This window comes from Cherax quadricarinatus, chromosome 30 (genome assembly GCF_038502225.1).
Source record: "Cherax quadricarinatus isolate ZL_2023a chromosome 30, ASM3850222v1, whole genome shotgun sequence".
Classification (NCBI taxonomy): Eukaryota; Metazoa; Arthropoda; class Malacostraca; order Decapoda; family Parastacidae; genus Cherax; species Cherax quadricarinatus.
This window is the reverse complement of record NC_091321.1, coordinates 33,995,604-34,015,014: the sequence shown is the minus strand read 5'-3', so window position 1 is coordinate 34,015,014 and position 19,411 is coordinate 33,995,604. Positions and strand designations below refer to the sequence as shown.

Sequence of the window (19,411 nt, the reverse complement as noted above, 5' to 3'; positions counted from 1 at the left end):
TTTGTAACTTTAAATAATATTAGCACATACGTGAACACATTAGACCCACCAGCTGAATTGTATTGGACGCGCGATGTGATTTTTTTACTCTAACACTGGCAAAAATCGAACATTTCCACTACTTTCAGCTTGAGTTCAAGCTATTTTCAGTCCTAAAATCAATCAAAATCAACTCTACTTCTGTAATATACCTACCATTCTACCAAATGAGACCTAGAATACAACCATAAAAACAATATGAAAATTTACTGCATTGTCGCTGTTAAAAAAAATTCTCATTATGCACTACGTGCTGCAAGATTCTTTTTTTAAATGGTGCAGACTTACGACATAGACCCATTCTCTCATATCTAAGCACAAATTTACAGCTCACAGCTTATCTAAGTGAGCTGAGCTCGTGGCACAGAACTATGGCATTGACATTGGCTTCAAAGCCATAGAACTATAGCACAGACCCTGAAAGGGTTAAATTTGTATTTCTTGAATTTGTAAAATTGGCCTAATTACCAACTTCTGTGCACTTATAGGGTAGTTGTAATATTTGCCTGGGTTGTTTCTTGTGCTCAGTCGACAGAACAGAAGGCACACTAGAGAAATAGCTAAGAACCTGGCCAACTGGAGTATTGGAAATACACTTATTCATAAACTGTGCCCTGACCGCTAGCTTTGCACCAGAATAATTTGAAGATTTTCCACCAAATTTCATACTTTTGATGCAATTACCTGCAGAAAGAGATACTCCTCCATTTCAGATTTTTTTTTTTTTTTTATTGGACACAGCAATATTAATTTCATGGGTCTAGACAGTGAAAAGGTTAAAAAGCACCTCATTTCTTAACCCTTTGACTGTCGCAACCCCCAAATCCTGAAGTGTCTTCTGGTGTCAAAAAAAAAAAAAAAAAAAAAATTCTTATGAAATAAGAGAATCTTTTCCTGATGGTAACGACACCAAAAGTGCGAAATTTGATTGAAAACTTACAGAATTACGCTCTTGTGAAGTTAGCGACTTCGGTGATATCTATGAATCAGAGATTTTCCCCACCGAGCCCTATTTTTTGGCAAATTCCATTCTTCCAGTTAACCAAACTCATAGCCATTTCTTCAGAACTCCATTTGTTCTATCGAGTAAAAGAAACTGCCCATTTACCGATTTCAACTACCCAATAGTGGCCAGAAATTGGCAATTTGGCCAATTTCATGCAAATTAAAAAATATGCCAATTTCAAAATGGGGCCCAGAATGAACACTGCAGACATACCTAGCACTAAAATAATATTCTCTCTGTTTATCAGTCATGTCTCCAGGCCCCTGTTATAATCCTCATGCTTTCTATTTTGAATTTTTATTCACACAAAAAATAGAAGATTTACTGTTATGCAGACTACTGCAATATTGTAATAATTGTATAAATAATGTCAACCCATTCATGACTGTGTATTAGAATGGCTAGTTGGACAGTTATTGGACAATGACATCATTTGTTTACTCTTGAATATGGACAAAAATCGAACATTTCAGCTACTTTGAGCTCCATTTCAAGGTTTTCAAAATCACCTCTATTTCTATAATATGTTTTCCATTCTATCAAATGAGACCAAGAAAACGAGAATACAACCATAAATACTATAAGAAAATACACCTCAAAGTTGGAGTTTTAATCCAAAAACACTGTTGGAGTGTTTTTTTTCTCATTATGCACTGTGTGCTGCAGGATTTTTTTTTTATACTGTGCACACTGACCCATTCTCTCACATATGGGCCTACCAGCTTTCTCCCGCTTGATTTGAAGCCGCTAGAATTTTTAAGTACAGTGGACCCTCATTTTTCCTAAGACTCGAAAGCCCTAATTTTCGGAAATCGTAACTTTTTTTCGTCAAAACATTGACTCGCAAATCGTCATTCGACTCGCAAATAGTCATTCGTCTCGGACGTGTACACACGGCCCCGAGCCGCCTCACACTCCATTCCCAGCCAGTGTACCATTGTTTACCAGTGAGTGACCATCCCCTCACGTGTTCATATGGAATATTTCCTAATACACCTACCATCCGACTTATGACCTGCTCAACTTACGACCGTGTTTTTTATGCCAAATTCCTGGGAAATAAACAACTATTTGTATTGTACACAGTGTTTATCCTAAACCTTACAGTATAAAATACAGTACTAACAACATAAAAAGTAAAGCAAAACATGAAATACCAAAATAAAACAATAAAATAAAGTCAGTACAAAAATGTTTTGTCGATATTCAGTAGTAAAGTTCGACTTATGACCATTTCGACTTACGACTGGTTTCTCAGAACCGAACTCGATCGTAAGTCGGATGGTAGGTGTATTCTATTCATTTTAGTGCTTGCAACTGCTAAATAAGCTACCATCGCTCCAAAGAAAGCTCCTAGTGCCATGCCTTTGGTAAAGAAGGTGAGAAATACGAATGAATTCAAGAAAAACATCATTGAACAATATGAAAGTGGCATGTGTGTGGCAGAACTGGCCAGGATGTATAAGAAACCCCATACAACCATAACTTCCACCGTGGCCAAGAAAAAGGAAATCAAGGAAGCTGTTGTTGCAAAGGGGGCAAAAAATTTGCCTCGGTTCCAGTTACAAAACCCGGTATGCGATACGATTCGTACGAGACGTGTCCACGTGTAGCCTGAACTGCCCCGTGTGTGCCAGTGTTTACAAGCCAGCCAGTGTGCGTGCATCTAAGGATACATTCGGTACATTCCATATTATCACTGTTTTTGGTGCTTGTTTCTGCAAAATAAGCTAATAAATAAGGCATGGGTCATGAGGGACATTTTCCTTGATTGGTTCCTGAAGTGTTTGGCCCCAGTGTGAAGAATTACCTCCTGGAAAATAAATTGGAACTCAATGCACCTGCTCATCCTCCAAACTTGGATGACCTAATTCTGGAGGAGTTTGGGTTAATCACAATGAAGTTCTTGCCCCCTAATACCACTTCTTTCCTCCAGCTCATGGACCAGCAGATCATTTCAAACTTGAAAAAACTACACCAAAGCAATGTTTCAAAGGTGCTTTAATGTGACCAGACACTCACTTGACCCTAAGAGAGTTTTGGAAAGATCACTTCAGTATCCTCCATTGCATAAGCCTTATAGGTAAGGCCTGGGAGGGAGTGATTATCAGGACTTTGAACTCTGCTTGGAGAAAACTGTGGCCAGATTGTGTCCACAAGAGGGATTTTGAAGGGTTTGGGGCTGACCGTGCTAAATGACTGTCTACTGTATGCCACATTTTTCCACAACCATGTTTTACTCATCACACTTCATTGTAATGGACAGTGGATCAGTTCCTATCTGTTCTATTCTACTTTCACCTAATTCCATTATTTCTTTTCTAATTTCTGTTTAATTCTTTGTTTAATATTATGTATAAAGCAACAATGGATAGTATGGAAAGCACACTTGCAAAACAGGAATTGTACATCTGAGCATTGAAATTAGCTTAAGTGGGGCCTCCCTGACCTACTTCATTGCTGCACGACTCCATAAGTATTACATCAAATTTTGCATTATTGGTTTTAATACCTTCTGAAGAAGATTCTCTACCATTTCAATTATTTTTAAAAGTAAAATTAGAAACACTAATGTCGCTGACCTGTCTTTCACAGGTCTCCAGGAAGAAACTGAAGAATCAATGTTGCACTGTTATCAAAAATATTTTTTTCCCTTTTTCCTTTATTACAGGTAACAGTAATAGAAGTAATTGTCTTTACTGTTACAAGGTACACTAACAAATGATCAAGACCTAGATGATACTATTAAAATACATTACAGAAAGCCCCTGGTTATACAGCATTTCAGGTAGTCTAAGTTAATCATGTAACCCCAGGAAGTGACCCATAACAGTCAACTAACACCCAGGTACCTATTTACAGCTGGGTTAATAGGGGTAGCAGGTTTAAGGAAACATGCCCAATGCTTTATCCATGCCAGGAATCAATCCTGGACACATGGTGCTTGAGCTGAGGACACTACTGTGTCTCATGGCTCACTTGGCAATGCTCCTGCCTCACATGCAGTGTGCGATTCAATCCCCAGCATGGATGGAAACATTGGGCATGTTTCCTTACACCTGCTGTCCCGATTTACCTAGCAGTAAGCAGGTACCTGGGTGCTAGACAAGTGGTGTCAGTTGCATCTGGGGGATAAGACTGAAGGACCACACTGGAAATCAGATAACCAACTCCCGATGACGCACTGATTTTCTTGGTTCATCCTGGGTGGCTAACCTGTCAACACATATTAGCCGTGATACCATGGACTTCAAATAAACATGTACCCTCAGACAGACAGGACAAGACTGCAGGCTGGGCTTCCTACTATCTATTCTCAACATACTAGTTTAACATCTCGGTGATCATCATTTACCACCTATATTCCAGTGTGGAGAATAGGTGGCAGGAAGCCCAGCCTGCAGTTGTCCTGTCTGCCTGAGGGGTACATGTCTAACGACTCCCTCACTGCATGCCGTCTAGCAGAGTTTTGAACTCTGTGGACCTGACAGTACTTGAAGTCCGTGGCATCATAGCTAATGTATGTTGACAAACCATCCATATTTAAAAATCCAAACAAATCTTACCTTTCTTAATAACCAAGCCATGAGTGCCCACCCACATATCACTTAACTAACCGCCTGTCTCAAAATAATGAACAGATAGTAACTTAAAACTCTCTGACCAGGGAGAATTTGGTAGAGAATGGCAACCACAATTCATACCCAAGCTAATGAGAATTCCAGAAAGATTCATTTCTATGCATTATCAGTGCTCACATTTGCTATGCATAATCAATATAACCTCTCCTCACTTAGTGACATACTTTTACCGAAGACTCGGGCTCACGACAGGTTCTCTGACCAGTAAGCATACCTAAATACAGCCTCTCCTCACTTAGCGACGTACTTGTTTACCGAAGCCTCAAACTTATGACATGCTCTCTGACCAGTATGCATGCCTAAATAATGTATATTAGAGCTGATTTCCTCTATTATGTTCATTACAATATACAGTACACAACTGTATAAACATTTAAAAATATACCAGAAATGTTATAAATGGTGCAAAGGTGACATTAAAACATCAAAGATAGTCAACACAAATTCACTACCATTATAGTATGCTCCTCACTTAGCGACGAATTTGTTTACCGACGTGGTCTTAGGAACAGAACTCTGTCGTTAAGTGAGGAGAGGCTGTATTTAATAACTTTAGAAAACTTCTGAAATAAATCCTCAAACAAACCCTCAATATATTCCCAAAATTCAATCTCCTCACAAGGGACAACTCTTTATATATAGCTTACTACTACAAGTCACAAACTATTTTCAAGTTGTACAATATCAATCTGGGTGTGCTCTAGTGGTATATCAGGCCTCAATACATTTGAACATGCAGATACAAACACTTAAAAATAACTTTAGTAAGTGTACTTACCCCTGGCTGAATGGAGGGGCCAGGAAAGGAACCACTACCGTAGTTATCGGGATCGTGTTCAGATTTTGACAATTCTGTGCCAAAATCGCCATCCCCCTCATTTACTGAACCACCATCATAGCTATTGTCTCGTCTACTATATCCATCATCTGGATCATCAGCCTCCTCCATTTCAACTTTTACCATGGGAGGAGGATCAACAATCGAGTCATGTACACTGTCTTGCGACTGAGAAACTGGCAAAGAGGAAGTTTGATGTTGCAATGGAGGCGTTCGAGATGGAGGTGTAGTTTTTGATGAGGCTGAAATGGTAGGAGAAACTGGCCTTTGTGATAGGGGTTGAGATGAAGAGTCTTCGTGTCGTCTTCTCTTTGGTGGTGGACTCTCTCTCCTGTCATCAGATTGTCCTTTCCTAAACTTTGTGGGATCTTCGTCAGGTACTGCCAAGCCTTTAATTCTGAGGCATTCGGCCGTCTTCAGTAACGAAGCTAAGTCATTTTGGTTCACATTCACTTCACCTAAGTACATATAATCCAAAAGTGCATCCATGTCCTGACTTCGCACATCTTTGAGCACTATCACAGGAGATTTGCATGGTGTTCTTTCAAAAATTTCACTAAAATATTCACTGCATGTGCTCATAACCAGTTTGTGCACAGGATAGAATTTTCCTTCCACTGCAATAGTGGCATCTGTATAGTTTGCCTGCAACAATAAAAAAAATATTCAGCACAAGGTACTCAGAAAATACAAAAAAAAAACTACACAAGCCCTCTCCCTTACCACAATATTTTTAAAACTGATTGTCATATATACGTTAAGACTAATTTCTAAGACAGGATTAAATTCAGTAGTTATTAATAATTACTTAATCTGCATTCAAGATACGTATACTAAAGTTCAACCACTATGTAACAGCCAGGAATTCTCAGCACGGAGGGGTAGTGTAGGGGTAGTAGTAGTGGGGGAGTAGAAGTGGAGGGGAAGACATAATGAGGGAGTAGAAGTGGAGGGGAAGATGTAGTGGGGGAGAAGTAGAAAGGAAGATGTAGTGGGGGAGAAGTAGAAAGGAAGATGTAGTGGGGGAGAAGTAGAAAGGAAGATGTAGTGGGGGAGAAGTAGAAAGGAAGATGTAGTGGGGGAGAAGTAGAAAGGAAGATGTAGTGGGGGAGAAGTAGAAAGGAAGATGTAGTGAAGGAGAAGTAGAAAGGAAGATGTAGTGGGGGAGAAGTAGAAAGGAAGATGTAGTGGGGGAGAAGTAGAAAGGAAGATGTAGTGGGGGAGAAGTAGAAAGGAAGATGTAGTGGGGGAGAAGTAGAAAGGAAGATGTAGTGGGGGAGAAGTAGAAAGGAAGATGTAGTGGGGGAGAAGTAGAAAGGAAGATGTAGTGGGGGAGAAGTAGAAAGGAAGATGTAGTGGGGGAGAAGTAGAAAGGAAGATGTAGTGGGGGAGAAGTAGAAAGGAAGATGTAGTGGGGGAGAAGTAGAAAGGAAGATGTAGTGGGGGAGAAGTAGAACGGAAGATGTAGTGGGGGAGAAGTAGAACGGAAGATGTAGTGGGGGAGAAGTAGAAAGGAAGATGTAGTGGGGGAGAAGTAGAAAGGAAGATGTAGTGGGGGAGAAGTAGAAAGGAAGATGTAGTGGGGGAGAAGTAGAAAGGAAGATGTAGTGGGGGAGAAGTAGAAAGGAAGATGTAGTGGGGGAGAAGTAGAAAGGAAGACGTAGTGGGGGAGAAGTAGAAAGGAAGACGTAGTGGGGGAGAAGTAGAAAGGAAGATGTAGTGGGGAAGAAATGGAGCAGGTGGTGTAATTGGGTGTAGTTGGGGAAGGGTAGAGGCAGAAGGGGTAGGTTATGGACACAGTATGAAATATTAAAAACACTGACCTGCATCACTCACCACTTGACAAATATTACAGCATACACAAAAATTCATGGTGAAATTATCTGCACCAACAACACACAAATAAATGCTATCAAACCAAGAGAAAAGAAACAGCAACAAGAAAACACGCCAAAAAGATTCCCCAAGGCCCTGTAGTCACCTTGGCAATTATGAAAACCACAATGTAAGTGAAAATGCCAAAGCCGTGGGTAAACAGTTAAAATGAGCAACAGTCAGCTGCACACTACAAGCCACAGTGCCAGGAACAACTGCCTCTAATTATCAAAACAGCTGGGATGGAGTTTGAATTCTTCCATCAGTACTACGTCCTGGGTGGCTCATAATCCTGTCTTTTAGTTAATTTCAGAGCTAACAAGAGGCGAAGGAAAGGGCGAGGGTGATCAAGAAGGGGGAAGGGAGATTTTACCACAACCATTGGGAAGCTATAAACCTATAGGAGTTGTCAGTGCCTAGGGAAATGGAAGGCAATCAAGTTTCATCCAATGGGTGGTCAGGTCCAAATCTCTGGATCAAAAGCCCCTCCCCAGCATCAAAGAACCTCCTTTGAGAGAAAGCCAAGGAAAAGTGAGGGAAAAGCTTGGGAAGCAGAAAAAAAAAAAGAACAAAAGTGAAGGAGAGGGGGAGAGAAGGTGCAACTCTAAAAATACCATCACATGCTAACAGAAATTATAGGCATAACTATAATTAAGGTCATAAAAGGTTATGAAAATCTAAATGAAAATTTCATACTCAAAGTATCACAGCACACACTGCACTGCCAAATATAAGCTACCCATTTTTTTTATTTCCGATAACCACATAATTACAGGTCTACAGAAATAGAGGTTAACATATGTTAACTTTACCAAGAATAAAAATTATAATTTTCAAGTCATTTTGAACACGAGAGAGAAAATTGGCTGCCCTAATCGGAAAGCAGGTTGCAGAGCACAGAATGACGAAGGCTCAAGCCTACATTTACAAATTGTGATAAACTCTACCAAAATGTACAAGCCTAGTTGTATAGTTACCTCCTATCTAATAGATTTCAAGCATTTTCTTACTCCTGCAGCCTGGCCCTGGGCCAGGAACAAGAATAGTGGATTCTCTAATTCAGTCCATGAATATACAGTCATGAAAACTGGAGAAGGCAAGGCAAGAAAACAACGTACTGTATGGGCAAAAAAAGCAGCTCAGATTCCAATAAGTTCCTATGCATCAAGGTCACACCGATCCTCTCCCTCATTAGCAGTAGAACTATGACCAATACCAGTTTAGTGCATTTATGGTATAAAAATATCCCTATTAGCAAACTAAAAGTCAGGGGAGTTAACTGAACCAATAAGCAAAGACAGATGTTAAAAACCTAAACAAAGACAGATGTTAAAAACCTAAACAAAGACTTCATTTAAATAGGATACTACAGTATATAGTATAAAATTATGTCCTACTAATCCTCAAACACACAGCACCACTGAAACTTATACTCAATGCACTACAACTTAAAGCTGATACTCTACAATCTTATAGAGAAAAGAAAAAAATCCCAGTAAGTGTGTCACATTTCTGCCCATGTCCACAGTATTACAAAGAAAAGTAAAATAAATGCATACTGAGTCTACAAGCTAGTAAGATTTACCTATAACCTTAACCCTTTCAGTGGCCATCACACAGAACTAAGTCACTGGGGCCATGGTCCTTCTCATAGTTCTATGCCATGAGTCAGCTCACTCAGATAAACTGTGAGTAGTAAATTTTGGCCTAGCTATGAGAATGGGTCTCCATGGTTAGTGTGCATAGTATAAAAAAAATCCTGCCCCACAGTGAATGATGGGAAAGCAAAATTCTGACCATGTGTTTGGTTTAAAATAGCGACTGAACTGTTTTCTAGGATGGTTTTTATGGTTTTACTGGCTGTTTCTTGATATCGTTTGAAGACATACTACTGAAACAAGAGATGATTTCCATTAGTTTAAAAACTGGAAGCAGCTTCAAATTGTGCTCAAAGTAAAGAAAATACATTAATTTTTGCAGATTTTCCCCGATGATGAGTATAGCCTCGTACACTCCCCCCCTCTCGAGACCTGGAGATGTGATTAACAGAGAAACTGTTGTTTTAGTACTAATAATGTCTACACTTTATTTTGAACTATTTTTTTAATTTGTATTTTTAAATTCTGTGGAAAAATGCGCAAATTACTGACTTCTGTATACTCTGTAGGGTAGTTAAATGAGCAGCTTTTGTGCGTGATTGAATGGAGACATACTAGTGAAATAGCTAAGAATTTAGTCGAATGGAGCAATGGTATGGACTTAAAATAGGACTTCAAGTTGGTAAAAATCACCACTGCATAAATTGTGCCCAGACCACTTACTTTGCACTTGCTTAACTGGATAAATTTTCCATGAAATTTAAGACTTTCGGTATTATTACCTTCAGAAAAAGATTCCCTAGCATTTCCAATTTTGTTTAAATTGGACACTAGGAACATTATTAATTTCCGGGGTCTGAACAATGAAAGGGTTAATGAAAACGAAAAATGTGGTAATCCTGAGAGTGCAAAACAGTTAATAGACTTACTTCATGCTCATATAACAGGAAAATAATACCTACTTGGAAGGTTGCTGTCCATCAATATATTATGAATGTAACCAGAACGAGGGAATACAACAATGCTGAATTAACAAATTACATGTTGAGATAAAGAAATGCCTCATAGTAGTAGAGATCACAATGGTATAGAAGTATATGACTGGAGAGCAACACAGTAAAAGCAATGAAGGTTCTCCAAAATAAAAAGGATGTAGCTAATTCCAGATAAATTCAATTAAGGTAATCCACAAATGATTTTAGCTAGCATATAACAATGGTTCCCAAGAGAACATTGTTATATGCTTACAACACTGGCAATATCTGCAGATTTAACATAGAATAACCCAACTAAATTAGTCTGAATTACTTCCAACATTTAGTTAGGAGATGGGTGTTTAAGCTGAAGCCTAGAACTAGCAAAACTCATCTAGGTGTTTAAACATCCATATACCACTTTATGTACTCCTTGCAGCTTGCCAAGCTTATGACAAAACCATACATACCACAGACATTCATCAAGCTTACACCTTACCTTTTCTCTAAGTACCCTGAGAATTTCAAAGAATGTGATTTTGTGGTTATTCCACTTGAGGCTTAGAAGTCCATCCTCCATTTTGGCATCTGAAAAAAAAAAATTGCAGCTATTGTATTATTTTTGTACACCCCATACCATTGTTACAATGCATCATAAATGTGAATTAAACTTTTGATGAATAAAAATTAAAATGAGAATAAGACTAAGCTGAGGTGAAGTTATGATGGTTGAAAAATTACATTTTGATCAGAAGAGTTGAGTAGAAAGAAAGTGCCAAGAATTGATCCAGCTGTAAGGTAGTTTGGTATAAAATTCAATCACAGTTAGGGGGTACAAGAAGGGCAAGGAATACAGAGTTGCAAAGTGTCCATAAAAAATCTAATTACAGTATGATGCTTTTCAGGGTAACTACAGAAAACACAGTACAGCCTCTTCTTGCCTAGTGACGTACTCGTTTGCTGATGACTTGGACTTACGATGGGCTCTGACCAGCAGGCATACCTAAATACAGTATATTGGGGCTGATTTCCTGTATTCTGTTTATTACAATATACAGTAAAATGCTGTATAAACTAGGAATGTATTGGATGTGAAAATTTAGATATGGCGGATGCGGATGTGTATTCGGATGTCTTCCTTACTTATTTTGCGGACGCAAGCATCTGCTTAGTGCGATGCAGATGCGGATGTGACATCTTGACATCCGCCAGATTCGGATGCGGATGCAGATTTTGCAGGATAGTCATAGAACACTTTTTTTTTTTTTTACCATATGACAAATACTTTTGCCGAGTGAGGGACTGAACACATCGATTCCAGGCTGAGGGACTGATTACCTGAAACTCCTCTCCTTATGCCTTCCTGCTTTGTACTGAACTGATGAAGCCACTGTGTGGCGATACGTTTCTTCAATAAAGATTCCCATATGTTGCATAAGTGTCTCAATTCTTCAAGCTGTCAGTTTCCAAACCATTTATCACATGCTTATTTGTATTTAACACCATTTCAACAATTTCACCATCACTCAAGGAATGCACAGCAGGTGGAGTTATGTAGAGATGACTGATGCTCCACACAAAAGAAATAAGGAACACTGCAGCAAGCCTACTGGCCCGTCCGAGGCAGGTCCAATTCTCCCACCTTGGGTAATTTCAAATTTAGGTTGGATAAATACAAGAGTGAGAGGGGTTGGATTTGAGTGGGACTTGCACATGAGTAAATAGAATTATCAAAGCTTATTATAATCGAGGCTAGAACCTTAGGAAGCTGTAAAGAAAGATTGGACAAATATACGAGTGGGAGGGAATGCGTTTGATTGGTGTCGTGGGTGCGGGAGTGAATTCTTGAGTAGCTTTGGGTAGTGGTGGTTTTGATAAGGACCTGCCTTGTATGGGCTAGTAGGATTTCTGCAGTGTTGCTCTATTCTTATGTTCTTCTTATTGCTTGGGTAGCATTTATTCTGTTAGTGGGTTGGATTTGTGAAGGACCTGCCTAGTATGTGCCAACAGACCTACTGCAGTGTTCCTTCTTTCTTATGCTTAGTCAGGTCAGGTCACATTCATTTAAGGACATAAGAAAGAAGGAACACTGCAACATGCCTGTTGGTCCATACTAGGAAGGTCCTTCACAATCCATTCCACTAACAGAATACAGTGGACCCCCGCATACCGATTTTAATCCGTGCAAGAGGGCTCATTGGTATGCGAATGAATTTTCCCCATAAGAAGTAATGGAAATCAAATTAATCCGTGCAAGACACCCAAAAGTATGAAAAAAAAAATTTTACCACATGAAATATACATTTTCCTACCCACAAAGAGAAGGATACATGCACAATAGTAGAGTAGTACATGCACCGTATATATTATGCATGTACTACTCTACTAAATGAAGAATAAATGACACTTACCTTTATTGAAGATGCAGCAATGACTGATGAGACACTGTGTCCTGGGAGTGCCTTTTCCTCCTGAGTACTGTAGGTCCTGTTTGGCATTTTCTTCCAGAACAGGCCTTATCACACTGTGTATGTCACTACGATTCTTAAATCTCTCAAACCAACCTTTGCTGGCTTTAAATTCACCAATATGAGCACTAGTTCCAGGCATTTTTCCCTGTTCACCTGGGTGTTCGTCGACTGGTGTGGGTTGCATCCTGGGAGACAAGATTAAGGACCCCAATGGAAATAAGTTACAGTCTTCGATGACACTGACTTTTTTGGGTTATCCTGGGTGGAAAATCCTCTGGGGTTAATTGTTTCTTGGTATATTCTCAATAAGCCACACCAACAACAGTGCTACAGCAGCAGCAGACGATGCTACAGCAGCAGCAGCAGCAGCAGCTAACAGTGCTACAGCAGCAGCAGACGATGCTACAGCAGCAGCAGCAGCTGACAGTGCTACAGCAGCAGCAGACGATGCTACAGCAGCAGCAGACGATGCTACAGCAGCAGCAGACGATGCTACAGCAGCAGCAGACGATGCTACAGCAGCAGCAGACGATGCTACAGCAGCAGCAGCAGCTGACAGTGCATCAGCAGCAGCAGCAGCTGTACCACCAATAGTAGCGATGGTTGATTGGGGTTCATTATACAACCTGGCCAGCTCGAGACACGCACTCCACTTTCATACTGATCAATGATCTTTTTCTTCATCTCTATAGTAATTCTCACCCTTATTGCTGTAGGGTTGGCACTAGAAGCTTTCTTGGGGCCCATGGTCACTTATTTTCCAGATAAAATCACCAAAAACACTGTAATAATACGAAATGTTACGATTGTATGCTTGGATGCTACCGCGGAGGCTGGCTGGTAAACAATGCCACCGGCGGAACATGTGAGGCTGGCTAAGGCGCACATTGGACGCGTCTCGGACGAACAGTGGTGAGCGGGTTTTTGAGCGGTATGCGAGGCAAAATTTTTGCGATTAAAGTGAGCGGTATGCGGAATAAACGGTATGTGATGCCAACGGTATGCGGGGGTCCACTGTATTTGCCCAACCCAATTTTCAATGCTACATAAGCAATAAGCTTTGATAATTTTATTTACTCATGTGAAAGTCCCACTCGAATCCAACCCCTCTCACTCATGTGTTTATCCAACCTAATATGTTTATCAAACGTTACTTACATCCCCTACATTAATTCTTGTTTTCCATTCATACACCTCTACAGTGTGACTGACTTTGTGAGAGTCTCACACAGTGTCACAGCCTCACACACACGGTCACACAATCTCACACACACAGTGGAACTTACACATGGACAGTTTCAAATTTAGGCTGAATAAATACAAACCGCAATAATGGATTCAAATTAATATTGGTTTAGTAATAGGGTAGTTGATGAGTGGAATGGTCTATCTAGTAGGGTTATCAAAATTACCTAAATCTGAAACTACCTTGGATAGTTTCAAATTTAGGTTGGATAAATACACGAGGGAGAGGGGTTGGATTTGAGCGAGACGTGCACGCGAGTAAATGTAATTGTCCAGGCTTATTGCTTAGGTAGCGTTTATTCTATCAGTGGGCTGGATTTGTGAAAGACCTGCCTAGTATGGGGCAACAGGCCTACTGCTGGGAAATAAACATGCAAGCTCTGTAATTTAGGTTATAATATCCGCCACATTCTCTGTTTGGCGCGGATGCAGATGCAAATGCCGATATATATTGAATAGTGATCGCGGATGCGGATATCTCATTTAGGAAAAATAAGGATGCAGATGCAAGAAACTGTTCGGATTACACGGATGTTATTTATATAATAGATTAACAATTGCTTTCCTGGGAAAATAGTAAATAACAACCAAGTATTATGTGTATTTAATAAAAAAATAAGCATTAGCTACCACTAACCTAACAAATTATGACTTGTTACAATGCATGGCTGCATGTTAACAAGTCACCAAACATGCCACATGGATAAATGGACACATAAACATAACCTCCTCATTTCTACAAGTACAGTAGGACTCCTGCATCCACAGGGGATAAGCTCCTAGGATACTGAAACCGTGGATGGTATCAAACCCTATATTAAGTCCTATACATATCTATCATGAAATTTAATTGATAAATTCTGCACATTGTGGGGAATTATCACTTTCACTGATGGAAAGCTTAACAGCTTCTCTTAGTCTTTCAAGAAATGCCACTTTCTTTAGTTTGGTGCTTTGCGGCCAATACAGCTTCTCACTTAACGACAGAATTCCGTTCCTAATACCACGTCGATAAACAAATTTGACGCTAAACGAGGAGCATGCTATAATGGTAGTGGGATTATGTCAAGCATCTTTGATATTGTTTTACTATCACCTTTGCACCATTTATAACAATTTTAGCATATTTTTAAATATTTATACACTAGTGTACTGTATAACAACAGAATAGAGGAAATCAGCTGTAATATCCATTATTTAGGTATGCATACTGGTCAGAGCGCCCACCATAAGCCCGAGTTGTTGGTAAACGAGTACATACATCACTCAGCGACGGGAGGCTGTATTATACAAAATTAAGTTATTTTTGGGTCACAGTAAACTGCCGATAACTGAAACGGCAGATACCAAATCAGTGGATACAGGGGTTCTACTGCAGATGTACAAGGTATACAGGCCTAGCTGACATCAACATAATATATAAAAAGCCTCTTGTTAAACAGAGCATTTCAGACAAATCTGGTCAATGTTGTCCCAGGATGTGACACGCCAGTCGACTAACACCCAGGTATCCATTTTACTGATTGGCAAACATGGACAGCAGACATCCTAACGTTTTCCAGCTGTACCCGAACCTCAGTGTAAGAGCAGTGCGCGCTAGCAATTGAGCTACGGAACATTGCCACTAAACATCCCTAAAGCACCACTGCATGTAGCCAAGCACCAATAATAATAATAATATCTTTATTTACTACAAGTACATGTACATGGTATACAGGCCTAGCTGACAACAATGACATACTACTATATAGAAAGCCCCTTGTTATGCTCCGCATGTCGGGCAAATAGGTCAGTGTCCCAGGATGCGACCCACACTAGTCGACTAACACCCAGGTACCCATTTTACTGATGGGAACACAGACAACAGGTGGAAAGAAACACGCCCAATGTTTCTACTCTGGCTGGGAATCGAACCCAGGCCTTCGCCGTGTAAAGCGAGAGCGTTAGCCACCAGACATAATTAGATCAAAGTTATATAATATTGTACCAACAAGCTGAATAAAACACATGAACACCACCAGGGTATCTTCACATGGAAGTTCCTCCTACCAGGTGTTTCTGTGATCTCTTAAGTAAAATTAGATCAAATGTACATAATACATTAAAGTTGACTTATAAAGCCACTAGTGAAAGAAACATTTACCACAGATACTCCAGTGTTGCTCATGTATCATTCACTTCACCAGTGAACAAGACAAGCCCAAGGTTCCACAGGACAAGCCATGCCCAAACACCACAAACCAAGCTATGCCTAAGCCCTAGGCAGCACTTGACAAGCCAAGCCACAGGTGCCAGAGGACAAGCCATGCCACAGGTGCCAGAGGACAAGCCATGCCATAGGTTCCCCAGGACAAGCCATGCTATAATAGGTGCCCCAGGACAAGCCATGCTATAATAGGTGCCCCAGGACAAGCCATGCCATAGGTGCCCCAGGACAAGCCATGCCATAATCGGTGCCCCAGGACAAGCCATGCCATAATCGGTGCCCCAGGACAAGCCATGCCATAATAGGTGCCCCAGGACAAGCCATGCCATAATAGGTGCCCCAGGACAAGCCATGCCATAATTGGTGCCCCAGGACAAGCCATGCCATAATTGGTGCCCAGGACAAGCCATGCCATAATAGGTGCCCCAGGACAAGTCATGTCATAACAGGTGCCCCAGGACAAGCCATGTCATAACAGGTGCCCCAGGACAAGCCATGTCATAACAAGTGCCCCAGGACAAGCCATGTCATAAGTGCCCCAGGACAAGCCATGTCATAACAAGTGCCCCAGGACAAGCCATGTCATAACAGGTGCCCCAGGACAAGCCATGCCATAGGTGCCAGAGGGCAAGCTGTACCCAAGGTGCCAGAGGGCAAGCTGTACCCAAGGTGCCAGAGGGCAAGCTGTGCCCAAGGTGCCAGAGGGCAAGCTGTGCCCAAGGTGCCAGAGGGCAAGCTGTGCCCAAGGTGCCAGAGGGCAAGCTGTGCCCAAGCACCATAGAGCATACCAAGCCCGAGGCCCCACTGGACAAGCCAGGTTGGCCCAAGGCCCCACTGGACAAGCCTGAGACACCACTGTACAAGCCCAAGACATCACTGTACAAGCCCGAGACACCACTGTACAAGCCTGAACCACCACTGTACAAGCCTGAGATACAACTGTACAAGCCCGAGACACCACTAGACAAGCCACTGTCAAGCCCGAGACACCACTAGACAAGCCACTGTCAAGCCCGAGACACCACTAGACAAGCCACTGTCAAGCCCGAGACACCACTAGACAAGCCACTGTCAAGCCCGAGACACCACTAGACAAGCCACTGTCAAGCCCGAGACACCACTAGACAAGCCACTGTCAAGCCCGAGACACCACTAGACAAGCCACTGTCAAGCCCGAGACACCACTAGACAAGCCACTGTCAAGCCCGAGACACCACTAGACAAGCCACTGTCAAGCCCGAGACACCACTAGACAAGCCACTGTCAAGCCCGAGACACCACTAGACAAGCCACTGTCAAGCCCGAGACACCACTAGACAAGCCACTGTCAAGCCCGAGACCACTAGACAAGCCACTGTCAAGCCCGAGACACCACTAGACAAGCCACTGTCAAGCCCGAGACACCACTAGACAAGCCACTGTCAAGCCCGAGACACCACTAGACAAACGTGAGACACCACTGGATAAGCCTGAGGCAACTTTAAACGAGTACCTCAAGAGATTCATCCAGGTTTTGAAAAATGATAAATCCAAGCACTGTAAAGCACTGCCTGCCTCTCACACACACACTAGCATGCACTGAGGAATGCTGCTGCTGCTGCTGCTACTGCTGCAGCTTTCCAGGGGTCAGTGACCTACATGTGTGTCAGTCAGTCAGTACAACAGCAAGTGGCACAACAGACCCGCCCCACAACGGCACCAACCTTACGTCAATTACATCAATAAATGGGAAATAGACGGTGCTATAGTAGACAGGACCTATGTAGACTTGTACATGGCGTTTACACAGTGGTAGAGAGGGGAGAGGAGAGCGGGTAGGTGGTGTAGGGGAAAGTGGGCCAGTGGCAGGTAGTGGGCCAAGATGCAGCCATTTCCGCGTACAAGGGAGGCGCTCCAAAACTTATCACTTTTCCAACCCCTGCCAACACACACAGGCATGTAATACCTCTCTGCACTTAACACCGGGTTAAGTGTGCCACCTCCAGCGTGTAGTGTGCCACACAACTCATAACGACCTGCCAGCAAAGCACCAAAACATGAACAAAAAATCTGGACAATAACGAAGTTAGTGGAGGAAGGACGCCATGATGCAGGTCGCTGCTGCTTCCCCACCGCCCCCCCACACTAACCTCCACACACCCACCACCAACACACCTCAATAACCACATTAACAACACCCACACATATTCAACATGAAATAACTGCATAGGTGAGGAGTGGGATGTAACTGAGAGGGACTTACTTGTATCAGCAAGCGGCCATCAGGCGGCCTGGGAGCACATCACTGGGTAGTGTAGTGACGCCAGGACAGAGGGCGTCCTGCAGCGCACCTGCGCCGCCACACACCTCACAACCGCCAACTTTAAACACTCAAATACTAACTCGTTATTATTACCGTTGATTACTCTTGTTTTAGTACTTCACAGCAAAAATCATAATAAATGAGGGTTATTCTAGGTTGAGTATTATTAATTAGTCATAATTTTGTGGATATAATTGTCACGTAATGCAAACGTAAATCAAGAACTCTGAAGTAAATCAGTATTTGGTACTTTTGGGTTATTCTGGGTTTATTTGCGCATAAGTTATTTTATAATACTAAGTATTTCACGTGTAAATCACTTACGAGATATGATACTTCAACAAGTATAACTACGTATTCCTGCTATACGCCTTTAAATGCTGCCTGTGTGACTGCTTCTCAACTCACGTATAACGAAATATTATATTGCTCTCCAACACTGCTCTCAGTCTATCATCTGCTACTTGTTACTCTATATATGTGTGTGTGTGTGTGTGTGTACTCACCTAGTTGAGGTTGCAGGGGTCGAGTCCAAGCTCCTGGCCCCGCAATAATGTGTGTGTGTGTGTGTGTGTGTGTGTGTGTGTACTCACCTAGTTGAGGTTGCTGGGGTCGAGTCCAAGCGTGTGGCCGCGCTATAGTGTGTGTGTGTGTGTGTGTGTGTGTGTGTGTACTCACCTAGTTGAGGTTGCAGGGGTCGAGTCCAAGCTCCTGGCCCCGCAATAATGTGTGTGTGTGTGTGTGTGTGTGTGTGTGTGTGTGTGTACTCACCTAGTTGAGGTTGCAGGGGTGTGTGTGTGTGTGTGTGTGTGTGTGTGTGTGTGTGTGTGTGTGTGTGTGTGTGTGTGTGTGTGTGTGTGTGTGTGTGTGTGTGTGTGTATTTTGAACCAGAGCTCAAAATATATAAATAAAATGTTAAATTATATACATATTTATTCATTTTATTTTGTTCCTTGCCAAAATCCTTCAATTTAGTGCTTCAGTTATTCTAAACTATTATTAAACCTGGTTAGTTCTCACAGTAAAACTAACTTACACACCAAAAAACACATAGTTGCAATATGAACAACGCTCTTATTCGCTAAAATAGTCGACCCACAAACCGGAAAACGTACAACTCTGGTAACTTTTCTGTCCCTTGCCTTCCCTACATTTCCGGTCTTTCTAATCTCAACAACTCTCTCCGTTCCTTAGACATCAAACTTACTTTCCGCCA

At 41.6% G+C, this 19,411-nt stretch overlaps 1 protein-coding gene across 9 annotated transcripts in view; it reads right to left on the bottom strand.

The window, feature by feature from the left end:
• Positions 1–18,247, bottom strand: part of LOC128692563 (protein tramtrack, alpha isoform) — a 397,508-nt gene extending 379,261 nt beyond the window's left edge. For 3 of the 9 annotated variants that reach the window (XM_053781711.2, XM_070090090.1, XM_070090089.1), the window contains exons 1-3: positions 18,075–18,095; positions 10,471–10,559; positions 5,465–6,169 (exon numbers count right to left, since the gene is read on the bottom strand). In XM_053781711.2, the coding sequence (XP_053637686.1) occupies positions 5,465–6,169; positions 10,471–10,559; positions 18,075–18,087 (807 nt within the window). In that variant the 5' untranslated portion in view covers positions 18,088–18,095. Of the gene's footprint in view, positions 1–5,464; positions 6,170–10,470; positions 10,560–17,385; positions 17,459–17,838; positions 17,995–18,074; positions 18,096–18,135 lie in introns of those variants that run through there. The other 6 variants (XM_053781707.2, XM_070090087.1, XM_070090091.1 and 3 more) reach the window with 4 other exon arrangements.
• Positions 18,248–19,411: the final 1,164 nt, after the last annotated feature.